Genomic DNA, 27092 nt, shown 5'->3' with positions numbered 1-27092 from the left:
TCTCAACAATCTCTTTTTTTTTTTTTTTTAAGTTTTAATTATGGCATCACTATTTGAGCTGTTTGAAAACTTATTGTTTCTTTTGTTAATCTTAAGCAACCATAAAATCAATTTAATTTATCATAAATGAATTATTTACTATGAGGGACTGGTGCAAGTTTATCAACAAATAATACTTTGTCAGGCTCTTAACCTAACTTCTTAGGCATTGTTGAAGCAAATATGCAATGCAGGGAAGCTGAAACAAGAATGCTAGAGCTAGCTGTAAAAAACGTTAATATCATTTGCCCTGTTACTGATTTTAAACAAAGATGAAATGGTGGTCTTTCCTAAAACTGTATTATTTAAAATGTGATTATCTGAAAAAAGCCCCATAAGCAGTTGAGGTTTTTTTGGTTTTCTTGCCTATTTTAAAGGAAGTTTGTTGACATTCTTTAAAGAAATCTAAAAGCTATTTGCACATCAGTCCAAAAAAACCCCAAAACCTATCATTTCTGCTTCTAAGGAGAACTAAGTAATGAAAAAAATATTGTGTTTAAAGTCAGAAAAGAACTGATGCTAACATGAAATTTGCAGAGTGTAAAAGTGGTGTAAGAAAGATGTGTAGGAAATATTAAATTAATAAAGGAAAGATTTGCTATAAATGTAAATGAACATGAATGGGATTTAGGGATGGTTTATTTAATTTAAAACTGTCATTCAAATAACATCTTGTTCAACTTAATTCCATTTATGAAAGCAAATGGATTACAAGCCTATTGATGTAGTCTCTCAAATACAGCAATCACATAGCGAAAAGGAAAATAGTAAGGTTTTTTTTCCAACTAATTCCTGTCAATAATTTTACACTGCCTAAGAATATTTTGAATTCAGAATCAGTTCCTTTAGGTTTTCCTAAGAAGGGTGTTTGTTAGAAGACAAGATGAACAGGCTCATTGTATCAGCTTTGCTCAGTTATATATCTTTTTAAATTTGACAAAAAGCATGGAAACTCTATTTAGGATAAAATAATAATTAGAGAAAGCCATTGTTCCGCTAGGTTCATCAGAATCATAGCCCCCAAAAAGAATAAATATAAGTAGGCATGAATACATTTACTGTCCAGCATATATTCTATGAGAAAACTACATTAAGTTACTTTATGTAATCACTTGTTGGAGAACTACTTTATAGAATACATTTGTTTTCCCAAGTGAAATGTGAAGCAAATTAGGCACTTATAATATTATTAGTCTACCAGGACAGCCTAGGAAAACTTTTTATTTCCTCAGTAGTTAAAGACTAAGTAGTTCTGTGGCTTTGACATTAACACTCTCATCAAAGTTGAAGATGGGAGGAGTGAGTTTGTGTCTTTCTTAGGGTATCTTATGGTGTTTCTTCTGGACAGCTTTAACAAGACAGCTTTTGCAAGTCTGCTTTCTGAGGAGAGTTTGAACTTTTTTTTAATCTTTTTTTTAAAATTATGAATTATATTATGCTTTTCCTAGAACTGTATGAACAAATAAATACAAATAATACAAGTGAAGCAGTAAGAAATCTTGATGTTTGTTATGATTTTTGGTAGATGGTTTTGTTATGGTGGTTTTGATTTTGCTTTAATCAAAAAGAATAAGAAAACCTTGCAAATCTCTGCGAAGCCTTTTTTTAAGTAATCTTCAGCTCTTTTTCATTTTCTTGTTGAAATGGAACGTTCTTTATTTGCTTTTTATCACATTTCAATTGTAGTCAGAGCGTTAATAGCTGAAAGCTTTGAGAAATGAGGTGTATGCTGCTGAAAATATGACCCTGGAAAAATTATTTGAGTTAATATGAAACACTTAATGTTCGTTTCTTTTTTTCCATGTAGTGAAATTACAAATGTGGAAACATAAAGTGGCAGGAAGACCTTTAAAGAGAAATTTTCAAACTATCATTTAGGGATATTTGTTGCTATTATTATTAAACATGATAAATTAATTTCTGTCCTTTTTATAGTTAGGATCTCTCATGAAAGAAGTTTGTGATAGTTGGGATAGACAGGGAAAAAATATTTTGTATTGAATTTCCATTACCTATGTACCATATTTCTTGTATTTGTAGATGATGAATGCATTCCTAAGTTTCATATCTATAGCACAACATTTTCTTTAAAAGTTTCTACAACATGACAGACTGCATTCAAGAGTGCTAAGAGAGCTGATGAATCTCCTTGCAAGGCCACTTTCCATCATCTTTGATAGTTTGTCAAGCTTAGGAGAGCCCCCCAAAGACTGGAAAATAATTGCATGATCTTCAACAAAAGCCAAAGCCTTGACATGTGCAACTGCAGGCTGGCCTTTATTTCAGTTCCTTAGGAAATCACAGATCAAGTCCTCTTGAAAGCCATTTCCTGGCACGTGATGAAATTGATTTGGAACAGCTAGCAAGAGTCTATCAAGGGTAAATCACACCTGACTGAGCTGATTGCTCTTTTATAATAAATCACTAGATTGCTGGACAAGGGGAGAGCAGTGGATGTTGACTACCTCAACCTTATCAAGATTCTTCTCTCTGTCCTTTCATCCAGAGTTGGCCATATGAGTATAATGTCCTGACTTGGATGCAAGAATATTGTAGGAGATAATCGATGGGTGAAAAAAAAGAAAAGAAAATAAAAAATATCAAAAAAACAAGCCAACCCAAAAAAACCCATACAAAACCACTCCCATCCACAGGTTAGATGATAAGACAGAGGGTAGTGGTTCATGGATCATACTGTGCCAGAGGACAGGACCAAGAAGAGTACCACAAGAGTCTACTCTGGGAGATTCCATTTTGTCATTGACTGTGCAAAGGCTATGAAGTGCACTCTTATCAGCTTTACAGATGACATTATATTTGACTGTTTCTCCCAATTTACTCAAGAACAATGCTGCTATCCAGAGGGACCTGTACAGGCCAGAGGAATGGGCCTGCAGGAGCTCCGTGAAGCACAAAAAGGGCAAGTGCTATGTCCTGTACCTGGATATTTACAACTCCTGCACACAGCGGAGGCTGGAGTGTGGCTCTCCAGAAAAGTCATTGGTGCCCTGGAGGACAGCAAGCTGAGTGTAAACCAGCAGCATGTCTTGGCAACAGAGAAGGTCAAAAGCATCCTGGGCTGGATTAACAGGAGCACGGATTGATGGAAGTGATTATTCTCCTTTACTTGGCTCTCCTAAGACTCCATCTACAATATTCCATCCAGTTTTGAGAAACTGATTAAATGAAGTGAGTGAGTGATCACCAAAGTGATCAGGGGTTTCAGCACTTGCCCTGTAAGAAGAGCCTGAGGGAGCTGGTCTGTTGCAGCCTGTAGAAGGAGGGTCTAATATCAGCCTGCCAGTAGCTCTGAGGCGGGTACTGAGAAGACAGGGCATGGAGGATGAGGGAACAATGGGCATAAGTTAGAACAAGAGAAGTTCAGAATAGATATAAGAAAAAAACTTTTTCCCACGCAGACAGCTAAGCCGTGGAACAGGTTGTCCAGACCAGTCTCCATCCTAGGAGGTTTTCAAGAGCCATGAGCAACCTGGTCAGACCTTCTAGCTGAATCTGCTTTGAGCAGGAGCCTGTACTAGAGACCTCCAGAGATCCCTTCTGGGGGACCTTAGGGAATGGATCAGGAAAGCCAAGATACGGCTGGAGCTGAACTTGGCTAGGGACATGAAAAATAACAAGAAGTGTTTCTTCAGGTACACAGGACAACAAAAGATGAAAGAAACTGTACCCTCCCTGATAAACGAAACAGATCTGGCTACAGCTGACATGGAGAAGGATGAGATACTCAACAACATTTTTGCCTCGGTCATCACCAGCAAGTGCTCCAGCCACACAGCCCAGCTCACAGAAGCCAAAGGCAAGGACTGGGAGAATGAAGTGCTGTCGACCGTAAGAGATCAGGCAGGTTCAAGACCATTGAAGGAACCTTCATATGCACAAGTCTGTGGGACCTGATGACATACATCCGAGGGTCCTGAGGGAACTGGCAGACAAAGTTGCTAAGCCACTATTTATTATTAGCCACTATTATATTTGAGTAGTTGTGGCAGTATGGTGGAGTTCCCAGTGACTGGAAAAGGGGAAACAGAACCTCCGTTTTTAAAAAGGGGATAAAGGAAGACATGGAAAGACACCTCTGTGCCCAGCAGGGTAATGGAGCAGATCTGCTTGGAAACTATGCTAAGGCATATGGAAAATAAGGAGGTGATCAGTGACAGCCAACATGGCTTCACTAAAGGCTCAATGCTCAGGTGGAGACTAGTGATAAGTGGTGTTCCTCAGAGTTCCATACTGGGACCAGTACCATCTTTGTCAAGGACATGGACAGTGGGACTGAGAGCATCCTGAGCAAGTTTGTAGAAGACACCAAGCTGGGTGGTGTGGCTGATACTCTAGAGGGAAGGGTTGCCATCCAGAGGGACCTTGACGGGATAGAGAAGTGGGTCCATGTGAACCTCATGCAAGGTCCTGCACCTGGCTTGGGGCCATCTCAAACATGGATACAGGCTGGGCGAAGAGTGGCTTGAGAGCACCCCTGGGAAGAAGGACTTGAGGGTACTAGTGGATGACAAACTGAATATGAGCCAGCAATGTGTGCTTGCATCCCAGAAAGACAATCACATCCTGGGTTGCCTCAGAAGAAGCATGGCCAACAGGTCAATGGAGATAATTCTGCCCCTCTACTCAGCTCTTCTGAGACTCCACTGGGAGTACTGCATCCAGCTCTGGGGCCCCGAGCATAAGAAAGACCTGTTGGAATGAGTCCAGCGGAGGGCCACAAAGATGATGAGAGGGCTGGAGTACCTCTCCTATGAGGACAGGCTGAGAGAGTTGGGGTTGTTCAGCCTGGAGAAGAGAAGGCTCCATGGAGACTTTATAGCAACTTTCCAGTACCTAAAGTCTACAGGAAAGACAAGGGGGGACTCTGTATCAGGGAGTGTAGTAATAGGAAAAGGGCTAATTGTTTTAAACTGAAAGAAGGTAGATTTAGATTCAATATTAGGAAGAAGTTCTTTACTGTGAGAGTGGTGAGACAGTGGTACAGGTTGCCTAGAGAAGTCGTGGATGCTCCTCCCTGGAAGTGTTCAAGGGCGGTTGGAATGAGGCTTTGAGCAACCTGCTCTACTGAGAGCTGTCCCTGCCCATGACAGGGGGGTTGGAAGTACATGATCTTCAAGGTTGCATCCAACTGAAACAATTCTATGATTCCAGCTTCAGTTGCCCTATGAGCTTGTGAAATGCATATAGGTGAGAAAGGCTTTTTAGAAGATCCCTCCATGCTCGTGACTACCAGTGCAAGTTTAGGACAATATGTAATCTGAGAGAATGTCATAGCTGTAACAATTGTAGAGAGAAGAGAGAATCATTCAGATACCTTGCAGTTAAGTATACTGACTTAAAATGCTGTTTGAATATCGAGAAGTTATTTTTGCATGTGTGTACATACAAACGTGTATATATGTGTATATGCTTATATACTTATGTATAGCCTCCTTTTGACTTTGGACAATTCTTTGTGTATCACTACTCCCTTTTTTTTGCATTGTCATTAGTTCATCAATTTAAACTGTATTGGAAAATGTACAGTGTTTACACAGTGGGATGCTGGTCTCTATAGCTAGTTTTAAGCACTCAAATACCACAAGTGAATTTTTACTTAATAACGTTATTGCCTAAAATTAAACAAAATAAAGTAGGAGTAATTTTCCTCATATCCTTTTAATTTCAAGTACTCCATTAACACAAAGAGCTCTGATTTTTCCAAGAACCTTACTCAGAATTTCCTCCTTGAGAAGATGAAGTATAGAATGAGTAGTGTGTTTCAGCAACTGTTGTAATGTAGATCATTTTCATTAGCTTATAATAATGTATAGTTATTTTCTAGATTTGAGCATATACGCTCAAATACTGGGGAGTTTGCTTTATTTTTCTAGAAATAAATTCAGTATTTATTTCAACAGAAATTGAAAAGGAAAGCTGTGGGGATCCTGGAACACCATTGTATGGTATCAGAGAAGGGGATGGATTTTCCAACCGTGATGTTTTAAGGTTTGAGTGTCAGTTTGGATTTGAATTAATTGGAGAGAAATCTATCATTTGCCAAGAAAACAACCAGTGGTCTGCAAACATACCAATCTGTATTTGTATGTACCAAATCTTTTTTCTTATTATTTTTAATGCATAACATTATGATAAGTTTTTTCTTATACATAGTAATTTGTGTAACTGATTACAGAGTTAGCACAATGCAATTAATTCTGCTGAGAGGATGCATTTGCTTTTGTTCAGTGGTGAGTTTACCTAATGATTATGTCCCCGACAGGTTCTAGAACTGCTAAAATATTTTTTTTCTTTTACTAGCAGCTATTAAAGCAGTCATCTTTATGTGATTTTGTATAATGTTTATTATTGGCTTTTTCGTAGGATTCTGTAGATTTTATATGTATGATACAATTTATTTTTATAGCTACTCTTATAAGTCAATATATTTCCTTTGATTAGAAGTTGCTGAATTGTAATCAAGGGTTTAAATTATTTACATTTTTTGCCTATGTATTATATATTAATATCTTTTAGCACTTAAACGATCATAGACATTTCTACTCTCTTCAATTTACATTATAGAGCAAAACTAAAAGCAATGTTGTGATACGTACTTGTGGCAACACCTTTTGTAACATTTCCACTAAAATAGTACAGATCAAATATATTCAGAGTGCAATCAGTTGCTTTCATCCCTGCAACTCAGTTTAATACAGCTTAACTGAAATGGTTGAATATAAAATATTATCCTGATAACAACAAAACAAATCTGTTGTCTCTTTGAGGCTAGTTAATTTCTTGTGCTGCTTCTGTGTGAACAACAAACGATAAGGGCACTATTGACTTTCTGCCTCTTTAATGTGCTCAGTGAGAGGTCTGCTCATCTAAAGAGTTCCCTAAAGGAGAAAATAAGTAGCGCAATGAGGATATTCTCTGTTATCTGGGGGCTCTGCTTGGGAGGTAGTTTTATTGAGGGGAAGGAATTCTGGTTTCACAGATCATAACAAATACTGAATTTATTCAGTTGAGGTAATCAGCAAGTTTAAGGATCTCTTACAAAAACTTAGTAATAAAATAAATGCTTATCGAAATGTTTTATTCTATTATCTAATTTATTTTTCTCTTTTTTGGCAGTTCCTTGCCTTTCCAATTTCACTGCACCAATGGGAACAGTTCTTTCACCTGATTATCCAGAGGGATATGGGAATAATTTAAACTGTATCTGGACAATAATTTCAGACCCTGGGAGCCGAATCCACCTCTCTTTTAATGACTTTGACTTGGAATCTCAGTTTGACTTCCTTGCAGTTAAAGATGGTGACTCTCCAGATTCCCCCATAATAGGAACATTTACTGGTGCTGAAGTTCCTTCCCATCTTACCAGTAATGGTCATATTTTGCGCCTGGAATTTCAAGCTGACCATTCAATGTCAGGACGTGGATTTAACATCACTTATAACAGTGAGTAATACATTGTTTTATGTATGTGTGTGTTTTGTTTTAACATACAGTTTAGGAGATAAGTACGTCAAAATGATTTTATGGTAATACACCTTCAAATGACACCAATATAGTTACAGATACCTAATTTAGACATTTAGATTGTCTTTCAAATACAGTGTTAGGGCTGAAAATATGTGTATATTTACAGCATTAGAGATCGTTGTGATGGAAATGCCCAGCAGACTGACAAATCAGGCCAGTTTCAAATTGTGAAACAGAAGTTTACTGGACTTGTTATCAGCACGCTTTGTGCTGCTGGTTAAATCCTAAATAATGTTAATCATTAAGCATCATTACACATACAATACCGTTACTGTTGAATACTCATATGCTAGTTTAGCAGTGAATGTAGATAATATCCTGGAGCTGATGACTGCACTCCATGCTAGCTGCTAGTCACAGGGGCTGACAGGGGGATCTTTGATAAGAGGATTCGAGCTGCAATAGGCTTCTCATCTTTTTCTCTGTTTTACCTGCCTTATGGCTGATGATTTAAAGGTGTTTTTCCCACTCCCAGGAAAGGAGGACTCCTGTTCTTCTGGTACTGTTTACCACCTTCTTTTCAGTTCTGCCAGTCATCCTTGTGTATTCAGGAGTCTGGCCTATTTACAGTCCCTTGTGCTTATCTTGTCTTTTGTTTAGCAATTTTTTTCTACTTGGATGCCTTCTGTGTGCGACAACACCTGTCTGTCTTTACCCTTTTGATGATCAAATTGCTTACATGCTTATGTAAAATGCATGTTGTGCCTGGCTACACCATTACAATGTTAAAAAGAATGCTTACATACAGTTGTTAGTCACTCTGGTTTGGTATGCTTGTATGTAGGCTGGAGGTAAATTCATATTAATTATATCCTGATTAATATACCTTTAACTTACAGCTAAAACAGCCATGGGGAGAGAAATTTCTGGACTGCATTTCAGAGCAACTGCATTAAATAATAGTTGAGCTTCTGTCTTGAGTGCTCTGAATTGTATCTACCTATTTATAGCTTTTGAAAGGGGAAACAGCATCTTCTGTCACCTTTTGTGTTTAGTTTATCTATTACACAGAAACAGAGATTTTTCCATTAAAATGGAATTCTGTGTGTTTCACTTGCTTCTTTTCTGAGGGAGGTGAAAAGGTTGAAACCAACGAAAAACATAAATAACTTCACATTTACTACTTGGCACTACATTTACTGACAGCATAATAATTGGAGGTGACATTAAGTATCTTCTCCAGTACTAAAAACCATTAGCACTTATTCACCTTACTTTTTGCTGGCAAATTGTTACATTTCTTCTTAAGGACATATGAAGAATTGCCTATGTTGCATTGATATCAAATTATTTGGCATTTATCCCACACCAAAGTCCAGGCAGGATATATTCCCAGCTAGAGCAGACATGGTGATGCAATATGGAAACCCACAGCATGAATAACACTGCAAAATATTGTGTGGGGCTTTCCTGGAAGCATATGCAAAATGAGAAATTAAATTTTGCCACCCAAGCAGTGAAGTAAGAAGGACTAGGTTTAACCAAATTGTTCCTTTTTGGGGAGTTGGAAGGAAATTGGAAGGAGAGAAAATACCTGAATTATCAGGCTTGCTACTGTGTGTAGAGGATGGTAGGGATGACAGAGTGGCTGTTAAGTGGATCAGCATATCCTCAACCCAGAACTGCCCCACTTCACACATTTGGATTTTTTTAGGTTTTTTTTCTTTTTTTTTTTTTTTTCTGATGGTAGAGGTAGCAGAGTAGTTTTTTGTGCCAACAGGTGGACAAAATCGGCAAAAGATGATGGACATCTGTATGTTCCCAGAAGTCTGATGTCAGGAGTAACTGATCCTATTCCCATCTTTTTCCCTAACACCTAAGAGTGGGATAATTTCAGAGATTACCTTGTACATATGTGAATCTTCAACTGCATGATTTGAAGGAGAGTGGTATATCCACATGTCCCCTTTCCAGAAGAACGTGTTACATGCTTGACTTTATGAAAAAAAATAATCCTTATTGTTGGAGAGGTTTTACTATGAATAAAGCGAAAAGCATCCATTAAACCAAAGAGGAAATATGACTGAGTGAGCTTGATAATTGAGAGACCCAGACTCCACATTTTTTTTCTCTCTACTTTTCTTACATCACAGTTCACCTCTCCATCTGTTTTTTCTCTCACTTTTGTTTTGTTTGGTTTTTAGGTTGTCAATCTTTCAAAGATGTATTTCTTAAGATTTAACTTGAACATTGCTGTCTGAATAGGAAAGAGATAAGCTGACACCAGATTACTGTGTAAACATCATTTTTTCTGATATTGTCCAATATTTCAGATCTCAGCCCTCTATCTTAGCTGCTTCATCCCCAGGTCATTTCTGACAAACGTAGGACGTAACCATGAGGAAAATGTGCTGTCTTCTTACTGGTTTCTATAGCTACCAGCCGTCATTGCAAACTAAACTTTGAGCTGTAGCTAGGTATCTTAGTATGGCAACTAAATATTGGAAAGTCTGGGATATTCAGTACTATTGAAATATAAAATCAGTTATAATGAAAATGAGATACTGAATACATGTTTCTTAACAGAAGATGTAATATTTGCTCTATATTTTCTGCTGTTTCATGTCCTTTTGACATTTATAAGAGTTCTGCTTGCTTCTTTAAGGTTTCACTGTGGTGTGCTCAATGGTGTCAAGCCTAAATCCAGTGATGAGAAGAAAAGAATAAATTATTGAGAGTCTAAGGCAGTCTTCTTGGATAAAAATTAGACACTTATGTAAATGGATATTCTCAAGTCATCCCATTTTGCTGAACTAAAACTAAACATACATCAGTTAACATAGGATTTACAGTAAAAAGGAAAGATGCAGATGACTAGCATGGAATAACGCTTTTATTAAGTTTTTATTTGAAATATGATTCATCAAACACTGTCATAACTTCAGGTTTAATATTTCAGTTCCATATAAATATACTAATCAAAATAAATTCTTGTCCTTTAAAAAATTTGCAGACTTCCTTGGGCATGTGGTAGTCTGATTATGATATCTTTCAATTATCAATTACTTCAAGTATGCACTGATAGTACCGAATGGTACAATTTTTGTTTTTATAAAGAAGTAACAGTTCAGTAGTAACTTTTACCAGTTGTCTAATGAAACCCACTCACTCTGGAAAGAATTATTATGAAGAAGTGTTTTCTATATTTGAGCAGTTTAACACATTTATATTTTTGTTTCTTTTTACGGTTGTGTTTATACTAGAATGGAGGGGTGTGTGTGTTAAACTCTATAGATAAAATCTACTTTAAAAAGCAAAAATAACTCCAGAAAATGTGTCTAATCTTTATTCAGTAAAGACAACTGCAATCTGATAAATTACAGAAGTAATCTTTCCATAGTAAGTAGTTTAAGGAGAGAGAAAACAAAAAGGAATTAATATTATTTTTGCTCTTTCTTGGCATTCGTAAACCCAAAGTCAATTAAAAATATCCATTTTTGCTAAAACTCCTGGTTATATATATTTCAAAGCTATCAGTCGATTTTTGCCACCTTCAAGAGTAGAAACAGAATATCACAGAAAAGATGCAACATGATCAATCTTTTCTAAAAAGAATGTAGGCTACTAATGTAAATAACTTCATTAATGTGTTTTATGTGTGGGATGGAGAGGAATAAAATGCCATAGTCCATCAGTCCATAAGCTGATTTTTAAATAGTATTTATCAGAAACTATTTTTTTCCATATTTACTTTTATTGTGGTAACGTATGTGGTCTCAGATAATTATTCTAATTCCAGTAAAAGTAACCATAAATTCAACTTCTGTTGGAAGTAAACAAAAATTAGATTCCAAATGTCTTATCTTTGAGTTACTTCAGTAAGATTTCTAATGAGTTAAATTTTGGGACTATCTCACATAAATCATAGAATGCTTTAGATTGGAAGGGACCTTAAAAATCATCTGGTACCAATAACTAAAGGAACATGAACTCAAAAGGCTGTGATTTTCAGCTTGGTCAGATCCTTGTATCAGTTTACGTGTCTGGCTGGGCGCTACTGTTGATGCAGACTGGGGAATGAGGCAGGAGAGTGCTCTGCTGGGTACAGCAGAACCCAGAAACACAGCAACCCGAAACATTGGTTTGAGTTGCTGTAGAACTGCATTCTTACACCTGGCTCCTTCCTTCCAGTTTATAAACCAAACCCACAAGCCCTCAATAAAACTTCCGTGAAGGTCATCCCTCAGTCTTCCCTCTAAGAAGTTATATGCATTAAACTCCTCAATTCAAGGGAAAGTCTGAGCCTTTTGTCATGTTTGTGACTCCTTTATGAATGCTTCTCACTGTATCTACATCTTTGTTCAAATTTGGAGATCAGAACTAAACATAGTATCTGAACATAGTCGTATAAATTACAAGCAATTGAGTCTCTGCTTTGGTCTGGATTTCCTAGGTTAGGTCAGGATGGACAAAATCCACACATTAATTACTATGCAACAATTGGAGCCATGTGAAGGAGAATGGCTGTTTATTGCCTGTAACAAAGGAGTTAATGCAAAGAAGAGAACAGTCACTAGTGATTCTCTATCTCCCTTTCCCTCACTGGTAGAAGCAGGGGTTGTCAGTGGTTGGGAGGAAGTGTGTCAGCTCAGGCCATAACAATTTGGTCCCGGGTACCCCTGGAGGTCCTCCACGGGCAGGTATTCCAGAAGCCAGAGTCATGCCAACCTCCCTTCAGGCTGAGGTGGATGAGTTTTTTTGAGGTGGAGAGCATCTTTGAGATTGTTTGATTTTTACTAGTTGGTGGACTGCTTTGAGCTCACTGGTTGGGCTGTAGGAGGTGCTGGGCAAGTATTTTTGTATAAGTCTAGATTTCTGCCAGTTAGTCAGGTTTTCTTGTAGCTGTTTTCGTTACAACTGTTTAATTGTAATTTATCTAGCAAAAGTTACAACCCTATGAACTACATAACAACATGACAAAGGTCAAACTGTGGACCTCTGACGTGAGCTGAAATCACTCAAGTAATTAGGCTCAGTAGGCCAAGACAGTTATAATTCTAGATGCTGCTTTTATATCCAAAGACTACTTTAGTATGTTTTATTGTTGTGATAGGGTAGGTCCATCATGGCATATTTTTGCTGACACTCCCACCTGCTAGACGTTTCCAGTCTCAGAACTTCCCAAGACAGAATTCTCCAAAGTGTGATGTACTAGACAGAAGTATGAGTTTGTGTGTGTTGGTACTGAATAACCTACTAGTGGTTTGCATTGCTTCTAGCAACCTGTCGTAATTTTTTTTTATGATGTATCTCTTTATTATTTTATATTCTCCTAACTTCTGTTTCATCTTTTATATTTTCCTCTGAAATTGTTACATTTACTCTGAAGCCATTGCTAGACTTATCAGCTAAAAGTCTTTGTAGGGCAATCTACCAAAACAATTAATCGCGCCAGTGGACCACTCCTTTCTGGCCCTATTTCCAAGGACCTTTCAGAGCAGACCAGATGAGTTATGGTTAGCTTCATTCCTGCCTTCCTATCTCTTGAGATCTCTGCTGTTCTTCCCCTTCACATTTTTGGATGCAAAATGCAGGTTTTAACATCCTTCTGAGTTAATATCAGAACTGAAAGTACTTTACCATCACCCTGTGCTATGATTATGCTGCCTGGCTTTTTTCCAGATACTACTTAAAATACCAGTAAAATGATGATGGTTGATGAGTATAAATGCCAGGAAAGCTGGATCTCCTCTTTACAAGTAATATTCCATAAAGAACTTTTCCATGGTTTCTTGATTTATTGATGATGGGTAGAATATTAATGTTAACGCTATACCCCTGAGTTCTTTTTCTATTCAGTTTAAGGCTTGTATATAATATTACAGCTCCACCATGATGATTTTCAGCAGTATAGGCAGACTGAATTTTTCACATCAAGTGATGTGACTCAGGCAGGCTGGGCTGGGAGTGGCTGCTGTTGTTGGGAAGGGTTGTCTTTCACTCTCTTGCCTCCCATAGCCATCCTATATAGTACAGTTGCTTCCGTAGCAGCAGCAGCAGCCACAACATGCAGTTCCTGAACTGAAATATAGAGCAATGAACTGGTTTTGCAGCCCTTAATAAACCAGTGTCATATGCAAGTAAGCTATACCTGGAGTCAATGTTTATCTACATTTACAGATAACAATATTTAAAATCTATCTCTGTGTCGTCTGATGTTCAAAGAAAAACACACTATCAATCCCCTCACTAAAAGCGATGACTCTGCGTTAAGTATTGAAAAATTTTTTATAACCCCTGTGAATAAGTATGGGATTGTGACATTTTTAAATGCCACCCTCAGATGGTAGACAGCTATTCAATGAAAGCACTATTTTAATCCCTAATATGTGCGGTATTTCCTAATTCAGAATGTCAATAAATGAATGTTTTCTCTTGTCTGGTGTTATGATTCTTCATACTTTTGTAATGCAACGTCTGAGAAATCTTTCTGCTAAGTTAATGAAATAGCAATTTTTTTTTAAAGATTTCATGGGGGAGATTGGATATGTTTTGTCTAGCAGACATATCAGTAAAACTGCAGAAAAATACTGTGAATATTATCTTTTTAGGACATAGTCCTTTCTGATGTCTCCATATGTAGCCGTATTTATAAAGATATAATTTGCAGTCATCACATGTGAAGAAGGTGGATATTGTGCTTGTGATATTTGTTCTTTTTAAAATTTAAGATTTATGTGCAGTAGTATTAATAAAGAAAACATAAAAATATACTAATTAATGCATAACTGTTAATGATATTACAGTATGACTTTGCTCACTTCTGGTAGGAAGATGATATTTTTTTTTTCTCCCACTGTAAGGTGTATTCTGTAGTAAAAGAGATGGACTGTCTTTGTTATGGTATCTACATATGTGCAGGGAAATGACATTTTTTTACTCTGCCCATAAATAAACTTCAAATTTTGGAAGGATTTTTACATGCTAAGAATTTCTTTGACCTTAAATATAACAATATAGTTAAAATTCCAGGTTTTCTTTCTTTCATCAACATCACTCTTTTTGTAGCTGTTCACGAGCCCTCAGTACAGGAAACAAAAGAGGCCATGGCAATATTGGGCACGCTGAGGTCAGTGTGGTTTGGATGGTTGTGATGGTGAATTGAAAATACAAAAGATGACTAAAGTTACTATATCATAGATGCTTCCCCTGCTTCTGTCCCACTGCAACATTGGATAGGGTGGGCTGTTGGAAAGGAGAACTTAGCAGTCACTGGGATCTGCCTGTGTCCAGCTGTCCAAACTAATACTCTTGCTGGTATAATTTTATCATATTTTAAGCCATTTTTTGGTACTAGTATACATTTTCTGCTGTTGTTTCAAGCTTTTTTTTTTTATCGTTTCCTAATAAAAATAGTTTGTTCTTACTAGCAGAATAAAATACTAAAAATGTAATTTTACTTGCTAGAGTTACCCCTCCATTCACACCCCTCTCCCTCTCTTCCCTCCCCTCCCCCACTTTTTTTTCCTTTTGAAAAGCATTTGGACATAACGAGTGCCCTGATCCTGGAGTGCCAATCAACGCTCGGCGTTTTGGTGATAACTTTCAGCTGGGAAGCTCTATTTCTGTTATATGTGAGGAAGGATTTATTAAAACACAAGGAACTGAAACAATTACTTGCATGCTAATGGATGGAAAAGTAATGTGGAGTGGACCTATTCCTAAGTGTGGAGGTATGTATAATATTTCTTTCTGATTCAGCAGAGTTTGATGTAATGTCTTTTAAGTTGTCACCAAATGTAGTTCAGGTTTTTTTGCAAATGGATAGCACTAAGCTCCTGTAAAACCCAGTCCTTAATAAAAGACTCTGGAGAGGCATGAGCTTTTACTATAAATCTGTCTGCAAGAGTGAATTGTTCTCATAACTCATAGGATGTAAGGGCAGAAGAAAAACATGAAAAAATATTGTCATAAACATCAGTGATGCTCATGCTGTTATATAACCTCTGTAATAACAAAGACTCTTCTAAGAAACTTATTAGGACTGGAACAGGAGTAGTTTATACTGTTCATACTTTCAGATAACTCTTATTGGGCACTGGTGGAACAGCAATTTCGCAAAGACATTTTAAGCTTGAAAGGATCTTTCCTTCCTTTTTCTTTCCCCTTCTTTTTAAATCATGTATTCGTCCAATTTGAGAAACTGTTAATGGCAACGAGCTTCAGTGCTAGCAATACACCAGTAATATTCATCCCTTCATTTTTGAATTTCAGTCCAATCAATATCATGACTGGTCTCATTAATACCTTGGAGAAGGAAATAGCAGGGAAGAATAAAATAAGAAAACTCCTTTGTTTTCACTGAAACTTAATTTAGTATAATGAAGGTTTCTATTCTTGAACTTCAGTATTTAAATCTCTTTCTCAACTTGTCTCTCAAGGTTCCTAAGCAGTCAAGAAGTTTGGGTTTTTTGGGTTTTGTTTATTTTGGTTTGTTGGTTGTTTCTGGATGGGTTTTTTTTATTATTTTCACCCAGTTTCATATAGAAGGTTTTCTTCAAAATGCAGCTGTTGAATTCCTACTCCAGACGGATGAGCAAGTTAAAATAATTTGTGACAATTGCTGATACAATATTAGGTTAAAATCAAGATGTTGATCTCTTTTCAGGTTTTTTAGCTATGGTATTTAAAACCATTTGAGAGGCTTTATATTTGTGTTTCTTCTATCCACAGTAACATCTAGCCTGGGGAAGATTCTCTTATCAATTTATCTTCCTATTCACAGAAATTAAATACTTCCATACATCACAACCTCTAAAGCAGAGTGTTATGTAAAGTTCCTTAGATTTATTGTACTAATAGATATAAAAATATGACCTTTGCTTCTTTAATTGTTTGTATTTTAAAATCTCTTCACCTAAAAGTAAAGAAAAATGAATTAAGCTGCTTGCAATGATTTTTTAAAAAATATATTATTTAATCAATAATGATGTAATCTGCACTGATCACAATATCATGGAGTTTGGAAACCTGCTACAGCACATGGAATGTTAGTACAAAGATGAAGGCTTTAGATTCTAGAAAAGAAAACTTCAGCTCATTCAGAGCTCAGCTGGGAGGGTTTCTGTGGGAAGTTTCCGTGGAGGATAGAGGAGCTACAGAACGGTGAGAGTTCTTCAAGAATCTTCTCCTTGAAGCACAGAAATGGTTCCTCCCCTTTAAAGGTAAGGGAAGTATACAAAGCAAGAGACCCCCTCGGCTACCTGTGAGCTTCTGAGACTTCTTAAAATGAAAAGAGAAGCATACCAGAATTGGAAGAGTGGATGAATACTTGAGAACTACAAGGGCATTGCCAGGGCCTGCAGAGATGCAGTTAGAAAAGCAAATGCTCATCTTGAATTGAAACTGGCCAGAGATGTCAAAAACTACAAGAAAGGATTCTTCAGGTGCGGAAACAGAAGGAAAATGTCTGCTCTTAAAAAGGAGAGGTACATTAGTCACTGACAGCACTGAAAAGGCAGAGGTTTCCAGTACTTTCTTCACCTTTCTCTTCACCAGCACTGCTGGGCTCCAGGCCTTGCACACAGCAGTACAGGTCCATAAGTGATCTGGGTGATGGGATCAAGTGTACCTTAATGGAATTTGCTACTGACACCAAACTGAGTGGGGAAGTGGACAATTCGGAAGGGAGAGCCAGAAGAGCAAGAGAGAGAAGGGAGAGCAAGAAGGCCTGAATAGGCTGGAGGAGTGGGCTAACAAGAACCTTATGAAGTTCAACAAGGGCAAGTGTAAGGTCTCGCACCTGGGAAAACATAATCCAGGAGTGCAGTACAGGCTGTCATCTACCTTGCTGGGGAGCAGCGCTATGGAAAGGGATGTGGGGGTCCTTGTGGACAATAGACTCTATATAAGTGAACAGTGTGCTGCAGCAGCAAAGAAAGCCAACAGGATGTTGGGTTGCATCAACAAGGGCATCACCAGCAGAGACAAAGAAGTCATTATCCTGCTCTACTCGGTGCTTGTCAGGCAACACCTGGAATACAGTGTTCGGGTTTGGTGGCTGCTGTACAAAATAAGATGTGGGCAGGCTGGAAAGGGTCCAGAGAGGTCCACCAAGATGTTCAAAAGTCTGGAAAGCCTGCTGCATGAGGAAAGGCTGAGAGAACTATGTTTATTCAGCCTTGAGAAAAGAAGGCTTAGGGTGCTTATCACTGCATTCCAATATTTTAAGAATGGCTCAAGAGAAGATAGAGACTCCCTTTTTACAAGGTGTCAAATGGAGAAGATGAGGGGCAATGGGTACAAGTTACTCCAGGGGAGATGCTTACTGGACTCAAAAGGAAAATTTTTCACAAGGCGAACAATCAGCCATTGGATTAATCTCTGCAGGGAAGTGGGGGATTCCCCAACGTTCGACAATTAAAATTCAGCTGCACAGGGTGCTGGGCTATCAGACTGCTTTTGCCGAGACAGTTTGGACTGGGTGATCTTTGGGGTCCTTTCCAACCTGGTACTGTATAACTCTATGACTCTGTGATGACATAATGCACTTGCTTTATTATAAGGTTTATGAAGCTGAATAACATTGCTATTAAATATAAGGTTGCATTTTCAATATTACATTAAAAACGCAATGGGAATATTTTATAATATCTGTCCATGTGCAGGATAATCTCACCCATAGGTGGTCTGAAACTCTAAATGGAACATATATTGGAATCCTAGATGTTGGGACACTGGTGTATTTGAATTAGATGTATTTATTTATGTTTTTATTGACTGTGTACACATCTGCCTGTAACAAAGTTATTTCATATAAGATGGTTTGCTTGCCGTACACAGATCTCATCATTTCATTGTCATATACATCATGGCAAAGGCATCAGCTCCACATACTGACTAGAAGACGCTGAATGTGATTGCTGTGCAGTTTCCCTTCCGCTGCAGAAATTTCAGCTATTAAAATACATAGGAAAGACCTAGTTAATAATAAATGTGGTGCAGATTGATAGGGTCAGCATACTCATTTTTCATGGCAATCCTGACCAGCATTTACTGAGGTGTCCTCCCAGCCCGTCCCATGGCCCAGCATCCCATTTTAGTTAAGCCTGGGGCTGTCGGTTCCTGCCACCTGTTCCCCTTGCTCAGGTAGATCTGGATGATGCTCTGTCTGTGAAGGCACGGACTCTGCCTGCATGTGTGAGAGATTATCCTTGACTCCTGGCTTTTCTCTAGTGGAGAAGCCCTAGTTTTGCTTTTCTGTGATGCTTTTGAATTTGGGATTCCTGTCCTTTGTGCCTTTCATCCTTTCTGTGTGAGGGTTATAGGGAGGACTTTCCCATAATCTCCTGTAATATTCTGCAGTTGTACCTGTGCTGCAGCTCTGATCCTGGTCTTCCTGCACAACTCCTGTAATGTTTAATATCCTGCTGTTCTGTAGCATGGGTGATAAGCTCTTTAAAAAAGGGTCAAAAACTATGAATCTACAAGATGTTCAGTGATTAGTCTGTCACTCTCACAGCTTTCTTCATACTCACGTATGGAAATTTCCTGCAGCAGCCCTGCACCTTGCTACACAAAGAAATAAATAGAAATGACTTTGTGAGAGTTCTTAGATCAGGCTAAGACTGGCTTTCAGTATTTGGCATAGACGATGTGTTTGACAAAGAGATTCTGGTTGATGACAACCTCTAATTATGTTATATTTCTAGTGTTTTGTTTTTAACACATTGACAGTGAGTATGAATCTGCCAGGCAACCATCAAATAGAACCGGAAGAAAGAACAGGGGCTGAAAATCAATGTAAAAAAGGTCAGGGAAACAATTCTTTGGCAAGATGACCAGAGTGGGTTTTTTTTTTTTTTTTTCCTAAAAAAACAAGGCTATTTAAAAGCCTTTAAGGCTCCTCTAGGCAACCTGTTCCAGTGTCTCCCTCATTGTAGAAAATGTCTTTCTTCTATCCAATGTAAATCTACACTCTTTCAGTTTAAAACTGTTATCCCTTGTCTTATCACCACAGGCCTTGATGAAAACTCTCTTCTGTCTTTCCTGTAAGCCCTCTTTAAATATTGAAAGGCATAATAAGGTTTCCCCGGAGTTTGCTTTTCTCCAAGCTGAACATCCCCAACTCTCTCAGCCTTCCTTCATAGGAGATGTGTTCCATCCCTCTGATACTTTTTTTTTGTGGTCCTCCTAACCTGCTCTAACAGGTCCATGACCTTCTTGTGCTGGGGACATGCAGTAGGTGTACATGTACTAGGTGCATGTAGTCCTCCAGGTGGGTTCTCATAAGAGCAGAGCAGCGGGGAAAAATCCCCTCCCTCAGAGTGCTGGCCACCCTTCTTTTTTTGCAGCCCAGGATACAATTGGCTTTTTGGGCTGCAAGCACACATTGCCGGCTGACGTCCAAGTTTTCATTTGCCAATATCCCCAAGTCCTTCTCTGCAGGACTGCTTTCAATCCATTCATCTCTCATCATCTTCAGAAGGTCTCCTGACAGATCTCATTTGCTTTGGAAGTGAATACTGAAGTGTTTTGGTAACAGGCCAAAAGTTTTTGCTTGTGTTTAGAAATTAATGATAAGTGTTACGTTCAGATAGTTACAAAATCCATACATATAGCATATAACTCTCAGTGTTTTACAATCTAAGATGCTTTATTCAATAGTAAAAGAAAACAAGCAAATATTAAAATCTTTGTATACATATAGATGCCTATAATGTAAATATATATGTGTGTATGTTTAGTGAGCCTGGCCAAGAAACAAACCAAGCTCATCCTTCGCTTACAAAGTCAAATTCAAGGGAAACTTTCCAGCTTGATTACATTGGCTGTGTATGAACTTTGAGGCTTGGTGAAATCCAGGGTAATTTGGTGAATTTGCCATAAAACTAAAATTAACAGATAGATTAAACAACAAAAGAAAGCAAAACAAAAAACCACAACCCTGTAAGATTTTCCTTTAGAAAATATGTTTGGTCTCTGACAGTTCAGAACCTGAGAAGCTCACCAAATCTAAGTTGGGCTGGATCAAATTCTTAATAGCAGTTAAGCAAAGAAGCTCATGATAAAAATAACTTTGTCATGCATTTATAGTTCTATAAGCTAATGTATTTACATCAGTATTCATCAGAAACAACAAAGTATTTAAATGTATGTCTAACTGGAGAAATTGTACTTTTCTAGTGTCTATAAGTTACCATCTGGCCTCCTTGATAACTGCATATAATAAAGTTCTTATATATATGCATACATACGCACACTCTAATTATTTGTACAGATTAATATATCCCACCCTTGGCATGTATCCATGTCATCTGCAAGAGAGAAGGTTAAGGTGACAAAGATCCTTGTTTTAACGTTGGTATCTCTTTGTTTAACCCCAAGGCACCCAATCCTAATGCTTTCCATTGTAGTTTGCAGCTTAGAATCTGTTCCTTGATAGCTTTTGCATCTCAGTAGTGTTAAAAAGCTCTGCTCTCCAGAATACAAGTGGAATTGGTATGGATAGAAGATTTTGTGGAAATATAGCTATAAAAGAGTAAATTTTTTTTTTTTAGTTCCCTGAAAATCATTTCATCCTCAATGAGGAGATTTGCAATATAAGACTAATGCCTGATAACGTTCTTAAGCTGAACCTGGAGAATCCACTTATCCAGTTAATTCAATTCTTATTTACATAACACAGGAAAAGTGGGTAGTTTTATTAGGAATTTGTCTACAATAAGAGATATCCAGTGTTTGATACTGTGGTGTTGAGTGCACTTTGACAGATACATCTTTCTTCTCATCCGGGTTGCATCAGTGCACATCTGTGCCACACAACAGATGGTAATGGAAAAGAGAGTGGTTCAGTTTTACTGTCAGCTTTGTGTGATTTAGCACTGTCCACAGAGGTGCTACCTGCTTCTTCACGGCTGACATTCTGGGGAAGCAATGAATTTTGCTTCTGCCTGCTCGTGTAAGGCACTGACATTTGTGTTGCTTGTTTTCTTCTTTGCCTTACGTACAGGACAAAAAGATTTTGTGACAGAAAAATTAGTTTTAATGTGAAGTTTAAATTGAATAGCTAATACATTCTGTAGATCTAATTATCTAGAAATTAGTCAGCAAATCCTGAAAATAAAGAAATTGTAGAGTGCTAATCATTTGAGACTGTGGTCACCAGTTTAAGAGCATGATCTGTGTAATACTTTTGTCTTTTAAGTACTGCTTTGTTGACCATCATGGAAAACATACTTGTTGCAATAAACAAGTAACATATATCTTATGTTCACGGGTTCTAAATTATACTCTGGTATGCTAAATAAAACTTTATATGTTTATGCTGTTAGTGTTTCTAGTTATATGTCTGGTGAAAATAACTTACACTATTATATTTTACTTAACTTTCTTTTTTCTTGTGATAGAGCTTATCGGGTCCTTACCGTCTTCTATTTTCATCAAAGAAAGCTTGATTAAGTCTCTTCATGAATTCTCAAGTAATGCTCATGCAAGTCAGAGCAACTTTAAAAAAGCCTTTTAAAATAATATTACTCCTAAATCTCTCTTTTAACTAAAATGGATTACCTAGAATCTTAAGTATAAAATATAATAATAATAATAATTTTTATTGTTATTATTTTTAATCCCAACTTCCTAAATGCCCCTACCTGCAATAGTTTTTACTGAAGTAGTTGGAGTGAAAAAGTTCAGAGTATTTTAAAGTATTTTAATTTTTTTTTTCCCCATGAATAAGTAATTAAAATTAATTATTTGATGCATAACATTGAACTCAAGGAAAATATATCGTATTCTTCTAGAGGAAAATCACTTGCTTTTCTGTCTTGTCTCCTGTAGATCAAGGACACTTTTGTTTTGTATATTTGTCTATATAGGTATGCTTAGTATATTCATGTATATGTGTAATACACATATAGAAAGGTACATAGATATGCTTTTTTGTGGATGTGTACACTTGTGCTGAACAATATATGTTCCATTTACCATACTGAATATGCATTAAATTCATAAGATGCACTAGATATTTTAAGTTGCTAGGAAAGCATGATTTGTTACCTATTTAAATAATATTAATGCTTCTAGTGATGGAATTACTGCATTTCTGAGATGTCTAGAATTCAAGATAATGCTGTGAATTAATTTCTCTATTTAGGGAATATCAATCTCCTACTGAAATCAAATAAACCAAACTCATGTTTTTCCTTGCCCATCCATACCACTGGGGAGAGCATAATCTTGCAGAAGTCTGATGACACATGCACTTGACTTTACATACACATGTAGATCCATCAGATGTAATGGCTTTGCATTCATGCATGAAATTAAATCCTGAACAGAGCTTTGCAAGACTCGCATCTAAATGACGTGTCCTTTAGCAGTGTTGGTTTTACCGTTCTTACTCTTCCCACCTGTGAGATTGTACCATTTTTGGGATAGACTAGTAGTCTCCATAGCCAGAACCAGCATCAGTCAAACACCGGTTTGACTTCTGAGAATCTCTCTTCTGTGCCATGAATAACTGTCGTGACACTGATCGGCTAATAGAAACTGCCCTCATTCTGTACCACATTCTATTCAACTACTTAAGAAGAATTGCTATTAAAGACAGGACCTTCACCTTTGTAATGCTTACAGCTGTGGAGTTTCTTCCTGTAATTAATGTGTCATTAAACCATTGAAAAACTTTAAATATGATTTAAATATGATTACTAAAAACTTTGGTTTCAATACAATTTTCCTAGCTCTCATTTACTCACTATCTCTGAGAGACAAACTACATGTTATTTCTGCTTGCAGATGTAGGTGTTATAGTATTTAATATATACTTGCCAAATGCTTCAAAAATATCAACAAATCTTGTGAGAATGGTAAGTATGTCTTTTTCATGAATAAGAATTTTGAACTGCAAACATGAGAAACAAAATATATGTAGTGTGACAGTGGATTAATGTAAAAGTTAAAATAACAATTCGCTAGTTTCTAGCCTGATGCTCAACTGAAACTTTTGCAAGTTTTTCAAATCTCTCTGCTCACAATTAAAAACAGAAGTAATGACATGTTTTAAACATTAGATTTTGTTGTTATGTCCTTTCTTACAGGAAAGTAGATTGTACTTTTAAGAATACAATATAAAAAGCTTTGTCAGAACTTATGGAATGGTTTGTTTTATCTTTTTAAGGTTTTGATTTAGTTGTCTCCGTCTAATTCTGAACCCTACAGAGCCTGTCAGCTTCAAAGCTTTATTGCATCTTCCTGCAACTGGATTTTTAAAATTTGTTTATTATAGATGTCCTGTATTGAAAGTGATAATTTTGAATTGCATATAAGAAGTCTGTGTTATACCTTTCTCTTTGTTTTGTTTTTAGCTCCATGTGGTGGCCATTTTTCATCTCCCAGTGGAGTAATCCTCTCTCCAGGCTGGCCAGGGTATTATAAAGATTCCTTGAATTGTGAGTGGGTGATAGAAGCTGAACCAGGACACTCTATCAAAATTACATTTGAAAGGTCTTGGCTAATGTTTTTCTTATTTAATATTTTTCAGTTTTTACTCAGAAGCAGGAGTTTATTAACTCTATCATAGCATTAATTTTCACTATCTCTGAAATGAAGTAATTATATTATCAGGTAGGATTTTCCAAAACACTTTAGTGCCTTCAGAGCATACATATTATCTTCAGTGTAACTTCTATTTGGGTGCACTGAAAACTTTTTGAAATTCCTACCCTCTTGCATACATTTAAGCCTGTCTGGCCTCGTTTAAAATGTTGTCTGTTTGTAAAGATTAACATGTTCATTTGCTCATAGATGTGTTGCTGTGATGACTTATACTTGATGAAATGTTTTTTTTCTTTCTAACCTGTGAAATCTTCAACTCCAGAAATTTGAATCAACTGTGAAAACTGAATTAAATGCATTCATATTTTTATCCATGGTGAATGTTTAATTATCAAATCAGCTAGCTGTTTTTATGAAAGGACTCTATAGTCTCAGGATGGAATTCCAGTTTTCCCAAATTACTGCAGCATTCCACTTTTCCTACCTCATTGCCTATTACTTAGGTCCTTTCCTGATTCCAAGGAATGAAATATGCCGAGGACATCAAGTTTCTCATCATAGCAAGACATGGGCATTTCATTAAGGTCTTTATGAGAAAGCAAAACAGAAAAAGTAATTAAAAAATGCTACGTGCTCTACATATTTTCAAGGATGTTTTAGGTTCTTTTTAATTGTAAATACTAATAAAGTTAAATGATGATCCAGGAAAAAAGGGCCTTTGATGAGTTACAGCACATGAATATCATGCAAGTACTTTTCAGTTGCTATTTATGCAGCATATTGTGACTGCTAGTCACGCTCAAAAGAGAAAATATGGCTTCGTTTTAATATAATTTAAAGTTTTTTTCAGCAGGGTATGAAAATGAGCAGCTTCTCTTGGCAAAATTTCTCATTGCGATAAGATTGTTAAAAAGTTTTTTCTCGTTCTATAGTTTACACTATAATAAAATGTTCATGTGACATTATATACAATCAAAGGACAGGTATTACGGATGCTTCAAAGGTATTTCCTATCCTTAACATCTAATGAAAGCTAGTCTTCCAAAATAACTGCTGCTATACACCATTTTAAAATGAAAATGTACCAAATTTTTGCTAATTAAAAAAAGAGAAAAGAATAACTCCTTATTGCAGAAATTAATCAATTTCATATTAATTCAAAATTAAAAGAAAATTATTAGTTTTCTTTATTGTTTTGCAAATCAAAATAATATAGAATTTTTGGAACTTCCATTAACTCAAGTTTTTTTAAAAGAAAAATATGATTTCAAATAACTTATTTGCAATTCATCATTCCATTTTCAATTACAGATTTTTTTTTGTAGTCATTTCAAAGTGAAAAGCATGTGCCTTTTTGTTTGCAAATTTCTATGCCAGCTGGATTTTCTTACTTTGCACCTGAGTTTCATTAAATCTGACAGCCTCTTGTGTACAGTTCTGGTTTGTAATGCATTAAGGCCTTGTCATAAAATTGCACAACCTCTATTACTCTTGTAGGTAAGAGCAGTAAGTACAAGATGTGGTCTTTTCAGATCCACAGAGAGAGCTTCTATCCTCTTTATAACCTAATCTCATTATTATGACATTTCTTTTCCCATTGCTGCTCATTTTTGACGCCCTTGTTGCGTGCCAGAGATTGGACAGATACGCACGTTCTCGGGTGCAGCAATCCAGAGAGGCTGGATGTGTATAAGCTTGTGTGCTTCTGGGCAGTAGTACATGTGAAAATACATCTATATTTGTTCAGATCAATGCACTTAGCTATATAATTACATGTTTGGATGTAAAGAAAAAGTTATTACATAAACCAAATAATGAAATAAATCTTTATGTTGTACTGAAAGAAAACATTTTGTAAACTACCAATGCGAAGTTTTTTTACTTAGACTTTTTTATTTTTCACATAATTTAAATTTACATTCTGAGGCAATCATACACGAGCTTCTTTTTGAAGACTCATTCTAGTCTGACTGTCCTTGTCTTGCTCCTCCTGCTTACAAATCTTCAGCCGGAATTACTCAAGACAGAAAGTTAATTTTATTGGAATGTACACTTTTAAAACTACAGTCAAACGTTTTTCCTGTATGATTTAGTAGTAGAAAATGGCTCTGCCCATGATAGGGGATTAGAACAAGATGATCTTTAAGGTCCATTCCAGCCCAAATCATTCTATGATTCTATGATTAAAAAAGATACACTCATATTTTGCCCAGTTCTTTACATTTCACCTTGGTCCTGAAATGCAAAGAGAAATACTTTTTCTAGCCTTTCTTGGTGCTAATACTAAGACTTCCACAATATGTGTAGTTACTAGAAAGATTTTTAATTTCTTAGTTAAGTAAAACATGTATAGTACATGTCTAGAATATTTAAATCCTTTATATTTAGATTTTCTAAGAAGAAGGGAACAGTTCTTACTAATACATATTTCCTGCAGAGTGACACCTTAACATTATATCAGCTTATCACTTGCATTGCAGTTTATTTAACTTTAATCTCCCATCTTACTGTGCCTTCTCTCATGACATTACGAGGTACTGCATTCTGTGACTGTATGTTCCTGTGCCATGGAGCCAGAGGCACAGGGAAAAAGAAAGACATCTACAGCCAAAGTGAATAACTATTAATTTTTGTGCTTTCAGAGGCTTCATAGTAACTTTCCATATTTTGTTTTATGGCCATGCATGTTTATTTCAAAGATTTTATTCCTGTTGTACAGGCATAGCTGTAATACATAATCTGTTGCGTTTTTGTTATAAATCAGTAGATCTTTAGGCTGAATTGAAATGATAGAACTGAGAAATGTGAGTGCCATTCTTCATTATAATGAAATGTTTATCATGAAGCCTAATGATGAGTATTTAAATGCTAGGGACGTTAATCAGCAAACTACTGATTGGAGTACTAGTCACATTTGACTAATGAGTATATACTGTGCAGCAGGATGTTCTACTCATCCTGACACTGCCTTGAGTTGACAGGGTGTCTTTTAGAAACAAAGATACATG

At 36.6% G+C, this 27092-nt stretch overlaps 1 protein-coding gene across 1 annotated transcript in view; it reads left to right on the top strand.

The window, feature by feature from the left end:
• Positions 1-27092, top strand: part of CSMD3 (CUB and Sushi multiple domains 3) — a 600957-nt gene that overhangs the window by 341304 nt on the left and 232561 nt on the right. The window contains exons 14-17 of the mRNA XM_014965576.1: positions 5961-6143; positions 7177-7503; positions 15066-15260; positions 23895-24033. Of these exons, the coding sequence (XP_014821062.1) occupies positions 5961-6143; positions 7177-7503; positions 15066-15260; positions 23895-24033 (844 nt within the window). The remainder of the gene's footprint in view (positions 1-5960; positions 6144-7176; positions 7504-15065; positions 15261-23894; positions 24034-27092) is intronic.

The sequence above is a fragment of the Calidris pugnax genome, unplaced genomic scaffold, assembly GCF_001431845.1.
Source record: "Calidris pugnax isolate Ruff unplaced genomic scaffold, ASM143184v1 scaffold41, whole genome shotgun sequence".
Taxonomy (NCBI): Eukaryota; Metazoa; Chordata; class Aves; order Charadriiformes; family Scolopacidae; genus Calidris; species Calidris pugnax.
The sequence above is the reverse complement of the archived record's forward strand: the minus strand, read 5'-3'. Positions and strand labels throughout refer to the sequence as shown.